Source organism: Bacillus rossius, chromosome 2 (genome assembly GCF_032445375.1).
Source record: "Bacillus rossius redtenbacheri isolate Brsri chromosome 2, Brsri_v3, whole genome shotgun sequence".
In the NCBI taxonomy this organism is placed as follows: Eukaryota; Metazoa; Arthropoda; class Insecta; order Phasmatodea; family Bacillidae; genus Bacillus; species Bacillus rossius.
The window spans coordinates 4,844,520-4,853,594 of NC_086331.1; the positions used below are offsets into that span (position 1 = coordinate 4,844,520).

Sequence of the window (9,075 nt, forward strand, 5' to 3'; positions counted from 1 at the left end):
AATTAATGATAATTTGCGTTAAATCTCCCACAATTTCTGACAGTAATTAGAAAATAATAATAAAATTTGAGTCAAAAGCAATTATTTAAGATATTAATGAAAACGACATGTACTTTCAAACGGTAATTTAAACACCTTTTTAGGACGTAAATACCAGTGATAAAATTTCATTATAAATGCAAATATTTCCGTATCCAAACACGATGGAAGTCAAATAATTCTGCGAGAGGAGTAAGCATTTGTTAAGCTAACTACTAGCATTTAGTTTCTACTGCTAATTGACACTCAAATGAATTTAAATAAAAAAATGCATGAAATGAATTACAATATTTTTTTATCTCTTTTATACATATAAAAAATTTTTAATTTGTCAAAAATGTATCTTAATCTACATAATGTGGTTATTTACTGATCTTTTGTGTTTAGTTGGAGTACTGTGTGATAGTAAGAAATCATTAAAAAAATATTTAATTAGAGCTAACTAAACGCGCATATATTTCAATAATGTCTCTTACGGATAGAAAATTATTTATAACACAGAATTTGATATGTAACTGGTTAAATTTTATCGTATCACCAAAAGCGGTACATTTCCTTTCCATCGTTTTAAAATTAAACTGAAACTCGACGATTTACACTATTTGCCATATCAATAAATAAACAACATTACGTACGAATTATTCCCGTAATAATTCATTGGGTTTGTATTATACAAACAATAAAACTAGAAAAAATACATAATTAAAAATTTATTAATAAGGTCTCAGATACATAAATACTCACTATTACTACAAAATTATAATTTTTTTCCGTTTTTCTATTTAAAAAATATATGATTAGAGAACAATGACTTGATAGAAGATAGTATACTACATGGTTTTTGTGGCTGTTTGGAAACTTAAATAGCTGCACAGATATATATTGAATGCAATATAGAAATTTCCTAGACCAACATTGCTATATATATACTACATGGTTTTTGTGGCTGTTTGGAAACTTAAATAGCTGCACAGATATACATCGAATGCAGTACAGAAATTTCCTAGACCAACATTGCGTAGCAATGAGTATTTGTGAAAATCTTCTAAGCCTCAGTTTCCTGGTCCGCTTCTGTTTCCGATGGTGCAGACGTGGTAGCTGTGTGTGGGTTGAAGGGTGGCAGACAGTCCCCTTCTGAGATCTTTCTGAAACCTGAAACCACATTTGCAACAACACATTCACAACTTCGCATTAGCGGTATTCATTATGAAACAGACTTCAGACATTATTTTGCTTGTAGGGGCTGAAAAAATTCGCTGGCACAATGGTTTATAGGTAGAGACCGGCAAAATTCGCGGATTCATTCGGTGATAGGCTAGAATTCAAACACATATACCTCTTAGATAATTTTGCTATTGCTTACTGTTCATCTCGACGAATCTCAACCAGTTAAAAACCCTCAACCAAGGAAGGATCGAATCACAGACAAACCAGCTGAGACGACTTACAAGTCTGTAGCCAATGAACTTACGTTATTTTCCCGAGTGTACAGGGGTATGTGCAGTCTATCCTGAAGCCATCGAAACCGCGAATTTTGCAGGTCTCTATTTATAGGTCAGACTGCATGACTTCACCGTCCTCTGAACACTTAGGCAAATGTCTCATATTCATTGGCTGCTCACGTGAGCGATGTCTCAACTGGCTTGCTTGTGATTCGATGTTTCTTTGGTTTAAGATTTCGCATTGGCTCAGAGTCCTCCACGTGTTGCATGGACCAATTGCAAAAGCAAGCCAAAGGTATAAGTATTTTGATTTTAGTATATCATGCAACGGAAACACGAATTTTCCCAGTCTTTAATTATTTACAACAGTCTACAATTTTTTTAAAATTATTACTAACGGTAAAAGCCACAGATTCGTTCCACTTCAGGTTGGACTCAAATTTCATATACCTAATCGATTTTAGAGTATCCTTGGTCGATAACTAGAGCCACGGAATTTTCGCGCATTCTTTTAGTCGCAAGCTAGAATGCAAACCTCCACACTATCGCACTGTGTTCATGATTGGACCGCAGTTATCTGGACACTCCCCTGTACGACCGTGAGCCAACGATTCCATTCTAGGAGAGAAGTAAGCGAATCAGGTAGTGCCAAATAACAAGGCTAAAAATGTTCTCACTGAGAAATCAACCAATGGGAAAGTAAACATGGGTCGAGCACACCTGTAACTTTGAATTCTATCCTGAGGCCAGAGGAATCCGCGAAATTTCCGGGGCTCTATCGATAACAATGTCAATATTCTTGGCCGGGTTATACGTGACTGGGTAACCACTTCTTTTACTTAAGAGACCGGAAAAATTAGCAGATTCGTTTCGCGTTACGCTAGAATCCAAACGCATGTACCTTTATATTGCTTCTGTGATTGGCTCTCAATTTGTGTGGAGGTCTTTGAGCCAATGAAAAACCTTCAAATAAAGAAATATCGGATCGGAAGCATCCCAGCTGACATGTCTCACAAGTCAGTAGCCAATGAGTAGGGGCAGGCGTTTTTCGCGAAAATATCTGAACGCTTAATAGTCTGCAACAAGGTATACCCGAACCTGTGGTTTCTTCCTTGTGATTGGTGGCCGTCTGCGAGAGAAGTCGTCGCCTTGTTTCACCGAGCCACTCAGGACGCGTTTACTTTCGCACTGAATTACTGTGATTGATGTTGTTTCAATTGTATCTGGGAGAAACTCTCCCAATCACGAAACACAGACGATGCTACAGTGTTTTAACTTTCAGCTGGTCTGGGAATCTTTTCGCGAAATCTGCGTGCCCCTACCAATGAGCATTTGGCATTTTCCCGAGTATTGTAGGCGATCGTAAAGTCTATCCTGGAGGTCATTGAAACAGCGAATGTTTCCATTGCCTACTTACACTTGGCCCGGGGTCGTCAAGAGCGTGTATAGAGCACTGAAGTCCAATCATCAACGTAAAGCTGATGCATTGGTGCTTCAAGTCTACTTTGCTACCCAATGAAACGGTTTACTAGTAGTCAGAGACCTGCAAAATTCGCGTTGTGTCGTGCCTCCAGGCTAGAAAGCACAAACGTGTACAAGATCAGGTCCCTGTCACATGTTCATTGGCTGCAGCCATACTTCATTTTTCTCTCCGGTTCCCGCGTTATTTCTCAGCTGTTGTTAAGGTGATTTGTTAGAGACCGGAAAATATCGCGAATTCATTTTGCGATAGGCTAAAATACAAATAGTTATACCTCAGTGCTGCCTCTGCTATTGGCTCACAACTCACCTGAATGACTTTGAGCCATTGAGAAACACCCAACCAAAGCGGTATCGAATCACAGGCTGTTACGTTGGGACGTCTCACAAGACAGCAACCAATGAGTGGGTGACATTTTACCGAGTATACGTAGAACTATGGAGTTCATCCTACATGTCATTGAACCCGCGAATTTTTCCTGTCCTTAGTGATTGTCATTGGATTATAGTTAGGGGGCAGGTATTTTTCGCGAAAAACCCTGAACGTCTACTAGACTGCAACAAGGTATACCAGCATCAGCGGTTTCTTCCTTGTGATTGGCGGCCATCTGCGAGAGAAGTCGTCGCCTTGTTTTACCGAGCCACTCAGGACGCGTTTGATTCCACACTGACTTCGTGTGATTGGTGTTGTGACAATAGACATGTACCTGAGCGAAACTTACCCAATCACGAAACACATACGGTGCTACAGTGCTTTAACTTTCAGCTATTCTCGGAATCTTTTCGTGAAATATCCATGCCCCTAGGCCTAAGACATGGAGGATCTTCATTGCTAATGTGGGCTCCGAATATCTTTGTGCAGACTCGGTGCTCGTCAACTAATAATAATAATCCTCGATCGATTACTTGAGAGCGACACCTCAGCTATCACGGTATACCTAGTGGCAGGCATATTTCGCGAAAAGATTCCGAGACCAGCTGAAAGTCAAAACCATGTAGCACCGTCTGTGTTCCGTGATTGGGTGGGTTTCTTTCAGGTCCATGTCGATTGTCACAACACCAATCACAGTAATTCAGCGTGGAAGTAAACTCGTCCTGAGTGGCTCGGTGAAACAAGGCGACGACTTCTCTCGCAGATGGCCGCCAATCACAAGGAAGAAACCGCTGGTGCGGGTATACCTTGTTGCAGTCTAGTAGACGTTCAGTATTTTTCGTGACAAATGCCCGCCCCTATGGATGCCTCAGTGAACTGACCTTTGGCCGGGAAACGGCACTGGTGGTACCTCAGCATGCACTCGCTGGGGAACGTCTGCAGACGGCCGAACTTGTTGATGGCGCAGACGGGAGGGGAGTCCGGGCAGTTGTAGTTGCACTGGTCGTACGTCGGCTGCGCCGCGTCAAAGACTGCACTCACGCTCGTCACTGCAAGGAACAACACATCAGTAGGGACCGGAAAAATTCGCGGGTTCAATGACCTCCAGGATGAACTCCATAGTTCTACGTACACTCGGTAAAATGTCACCCACTCATTAGCTGCTGTCTTGTGAGACGTCCCATCGTAGCAGCCTGTGATTCGATAAAGCTTTGGTCAGGTGTTTCTCATTGGCCCAGAGTCATCCAGGTGAGTTGTGAGCCAATAGCAGAGGCGGCACTGAGGTATAACTATTTGTATTTTAGCCTATCGCGAAATGAATTCGCGAATTTTTCCGGTCTCTACTCATGCCTCGTCAGAGGACCAAGGTCCTTCTGTCCAGCCTTGTGCACACGAGTCCATCCTGTAATTGACCCCCACGAATTTTGCCAGTTCCTACATAACATTAGAGACACGGAATAATCGTGGGTTAAATGACCTTCAAGCTACTCTTGATTTTGCTGTGCTTGGTCGATTCTTAACACTTGTTGATTGGCTGTTGCCCGAGTGAGAAAACATCTTAGTTTTAACGACTTGCCTTTGATTCACCCGTTCAGCACTTTTGGCTTGTTATTGGTTCAAACCAACTTGGGGGGTGGGGCGTGTTATAACAGCTGTGAATTAATTGAAGGCGGTGCAAGAACATTCAAGTGTTCGGAATTCAACTTGTTACTAGAATTTGCGAAATTTCCAGGGTGTCCACATATTAACAATGTGTAGGGACCGAAAAAAATCGTGGTTTCTTTTTGCGGTAGGCTAATATTCAAATACTTACACTGTTGTGCTGCTTCTGCTATTGGTTTACAGTTCACTGAGCCAATTATAAACAGTTGTCCAAAGAAGCAACCCGGTTGAGACGTCTCACAATCAGCAGCGAATGAGCAAGAGGCATTTTCCCGGGTATACAGAGAACTTCAGAGTCTATCCTAGAGATCATTAAACTCGTGAATTTTTCCAGTCCCTATCACTGTGTGGACACATGCAAGACTCGCGTTATCTTCTGGTCCTAGGCTAGACTGCACAAACATGTCCATAACCAAGTCCATTTCACGTGTTCATGGCTGCAGCCACACCGGGTGACATTTGCCCAAGTAAACGTAGAACTGTGAAGTCAATCCTGGAGGTTACTGAACCCGGGAATTTTTCCGGTCCCTATAAATAATTGAAAGCCGTCTGCCAGAGAAGCCATTGCCTTATTTGACCGGGCCATTCAGGAGGCGTTTTCTCCCGCACAGAATTACTTTGATTGGTCTATCGAAAGTGAGCGTGCTCCTTAAACAAAATAATCCCATCAAGAAACATTATCGATGCTACAGTATGTTAACGCCCAGCTAGTCTCGAAATATTTTCGCGGATAATACATGTCCCTAAAATCGCGTCTTGAATGGCCCGACAGAATATGACAATGGCTTCTCTTGCACACGGCTGCCAATCACAAGGATAAAATCAACTTTTGTGGGCATAGCTTATTGTAGTCTAACGAGCGTCCAGAATTTTCCCTCAAAATATACATGGCCCTACCTATAGTCGATTTTTAAAGACAGGAAAAATTCGCGGATTCATTCCGCGTTATGCTAGAATCCAAACACATGTACCTTCATATTGCTTCTGTGATTGGCTCACGGTTTATCTGAAGGACTTTAACCTAAAGAATTTTTTTTTAACTAAACAAGTCTCCAATTGGAAGCATCCCAGTTGACAGGTCTCACAAGTCAGTAGCTAATGAACATTTTGGCATTTGCCTGAGTATGTGGAGTCCATTCTAGAATTTTTCCAGCCCCTATGATTACTGTTTCATTATACCAGCATAAATTCTCTTTGCACGCGTTTTTCTCTGGTGATTTCGCTGTTGATGAGTTAAAAAATAAAACAAAAAACGTGTTTCCTTTGACAATACGTTATTTTACAGGAAAAGTTGTTCACTTGTACTTTTTCGCCTGAGTCCACAGCTCGCAATACTAGCAAATAACAATGTAATTACAATTACATACTATTTCTCAATGTTTTCTATTTTTGACTTGATAACGTCTTATAAATCGATGAACGCCGGCTGCACGCACGAAAAATTGTCACGTTTCGCCTTAGCCGAGCGTGCAAGAACCGGCCATACACCGTGCGAGAAAATCTTCTATAATATCAAACAGGTTATGGCGGGCTTTTTAACCAATTGTTCGCGATTATATTTAAACAAATTATTTAAATTAAATTAGACATAAACTGTAAATAATATTTGAAAATTAAAGAGTATGCAATTTTTCATCAATGTTTTCTTATGACGTTATCACGTAAAATTATCGTCCGTAAACCGACTTTACAGACAATCCCCCTTTTTTTATGTTTAAAAATCAATTTTGTTCATAAAGGTTTTTTTTTTGCACAGCGAGATTAGCTGGAGGCAACGTCTTGAAAACCCTGCGCGGTTAACTCTCACCGAGTAATCTGTAAGCAGGTTATGAAAATGTATTGCACGTTTGGGAAATCGAACCGACCGCCCCGTCTGCTACTCAGCTCAGAGAGCAGGGCCACAGTCGAATACAATCTGCGTCTAGTTCCTCCAGTGGAGCCTCTGTAGGCACAATTCTGGATGTCCCATCGTGTGAGTGGTACAGGAATGGGGCTCCGGAGACAGGCTGCAGGCTGTGGATCGTGTGGATTGGGGATTGTCACCTAAAAGCAACCATCTTTGTAATTTCCTTAGAAAACCTCCAAAAACCTCAAAAATTCCTAGAAATTTTCTTATTTTGAGGGAAAAATTCCTGTTTTGAAGGAAAATTTAGCTAAGTTTTCCTCAGAAAATCTGGAGAAGCCAAAATTCCTCGGAGAGGGACAATATTCCATAGAAAGGAGAAACATTCCTCAAACGCATCTTGACTGTAAACATTATATCTTTAATTTTCGACCAAAAAAATCCCAAAGAAACATTTAAAAATTGCTAACTTCAAATAAATAGTCAGTTAATCGATTTCGGTCCTCGGTTCTATTAACAGCGAGAGTAAAAATGTAGTTTTTTTTTTTAAATCTTAGTTAAAATTTAATTGGAATTTACAAAATGCCTACGTCACACCGCCATCCTGGATTCTAGAACGTCGCACGTTTCATTACGGCCTCTATCTTGAAATTCAGTAAAAATTCTCCAATTCGAATAGAAAAAAATTTATAAAAAATTGAATTAATAAAATTGTAATAAAAATAACTTCCACCATTTTGAAAATCGTCCGCCATATTGAAGTTCTGGAAAAAAATTTTAAAACTCATAAAAAATTTACTTCGTAAAATTTTGATTTAAAAACGCCCTTACATTATTGAGTCCTCGGTTGCGCGTGTCGCGTGTGTCGCGTGTGTAGTGCGTGTCGCGTGTGTCGCGTGTGTAGTGCGTGTCGTGTGTGTCGCGTGTGTAGTGCGTGTCGTGTGTGTCGCGTGTGTAGTGCGTGTCGTGTGTGTCGCGTGTGTCGCGTGTGTCGTGTGTGTCGCGTGTGTAGTGCGTGTTGCGTGTGTAGTGCGTGTCGCGTGTGTCCGTGTGTCGCGCGTGTCGCGTGTGTAGTACGTGTTGCTTGTGTAGTGTGTGTCGTGTGTTTCCCGTGTGTCGCGTGTGTAGTGCGTGTCGCGTGTGTCGCGTGTGTCGCGCGTATCGCGCGTGTCGCGTGTGTAGTGCGTGTTGCGTGTGTAGTGTGTGTCGCGTGTGTCGCGTGTGTCGCGCGTGTCGCGTGTGTAGTGCGTGTTGCTTGTGTAGTGTGTGTCGTGTGTTTCGCGTGTGTCGCGTGTGTCGCGCGTGTCGCACATGTCGCGCGTGTCGCGTGTGTAGTGCATGTTGCTTATGTAGTGTGTGTCGTGTGTTTCGCGTGTGTCGCGTGTGTCGCGCGTGTCGCACATGTCGCGCGTGTCGCGTGTGTAGTGCGTGTCGCGTGTGTAGTGCGTGTCGCGTGTGTAGTGCGTGTCGCGTGTGTCGCGCGTGTCGCGTGTGTAGTGCGTGTTGCTTGTGTAGTGTGTGTCGTGTGTTTCGCGTGTGGCGCGTGTGTAGTGCGTGTCGTGTGTTTCGCGTGTGTCGCGTGTGTCGCGCGTGTTGCACATGTCGCGCGTGTCGCGTGTGTAGTGCGTGTCGCGTGTGTAGTGCGTGTCGCGTGTGTAGTGCGTGTCACGTGTGTCGCGCGTGTCGCGTGTGTCGCGTGTGTCACGCGTGTCGCGTGTGTCGCGCGTGTCGCGCGTGTCGCGCGTGTCGCGTGTGTAGTGCGTGTCGCGTGTGTTGCGCGTGTCGCACATGTCGCGCGTGTCGCGTGTGTAGTGCGTGTCGCGTCCCACCTCGAGACTCCAGAAAGCACTCACCCATAAGGAGCAGCGCCGTGCGTCCCACCGCCATGACCGCAGTCAACTAGGGGCACCTGAGCGAGACCGGCGTCTACTTATACAAGAGAAGTGAGTGGTTTATCTTGCACCGAGCATGCGCAGTTGGAGCGTGCTTCAATTCCACAGTCATGTCATACGTGACCGGAGGTTGGTGACTAATAATTGTTCGATAGCTCTGGTCGCTGCTCTCAACAATCGGTCTGATAGTGCAATTTTTCTTTTTTGTGTGTGACGTGATTAATCGTAGTTTTTTGTTCGTAAAACTAATTTTCTGACCGAATTTGGCACACGCTAAAGAATATTGCTTTATTGCTATGTTTTTTTCTCTGAAGGCGTATGCGTAGGTCATCGCTCTCTCTCTCA

At 43.0% G+C, this 9,075-nt stretch overlaps 1 protein-coding gene across 1 annotated transcript; it reads right to left on the bottom strand.

Annotated features, from left to right (window-relative positions):
* Nucleotides 1-734: 734 nt before the first annotated feature.
* On the bottom strand, nt 735-8,788 carry LOC134529044 (uncharacterized). The gene is made up of 3 exons (XM_063362741.1): nt 8,692-8,788; nt 4,215-4,382; nt 735-1,191 (listed from the first exon to the last, which is right to left on the bottom strand). The coding sequence occupies exons 1-3, from the start codon at nt 8,723-8,725 to the stop codon at nt 1,085-1,087; spliced, it is 309 nt and encodes a 102-aa protein (XP_063218811.1). The 5' UTR covers nt 8,726-8,788; the 3' UTR covers nt 735-1,084.
* Nucleotides 8,789-9,075: the final 287 nt, after the last annotated feature.

Coding starts and splice junctions, on each gene's coding strand:
- LOC134529044 (XM_063362741.1), bottom strand. CDS start 8,725: ATGGCGGTGGGACGCACGGCGCTGCTCCTTATGG. Junction 4,383..8,691: donor CACGGCGCTGCTCCTTATGG/GTGAGTGCTTTC, acceptor TGTTCCTTGCAG/TGACGAGCGTGAGTGCAGTC. Junction 1,192..4,214: donor GTGCCGTTTCCCGGCCAAAG/GTCAGTTCACTG, acceptor ATGTGGTTTCAG/GTTTCAGAAAGATCTCAGAA.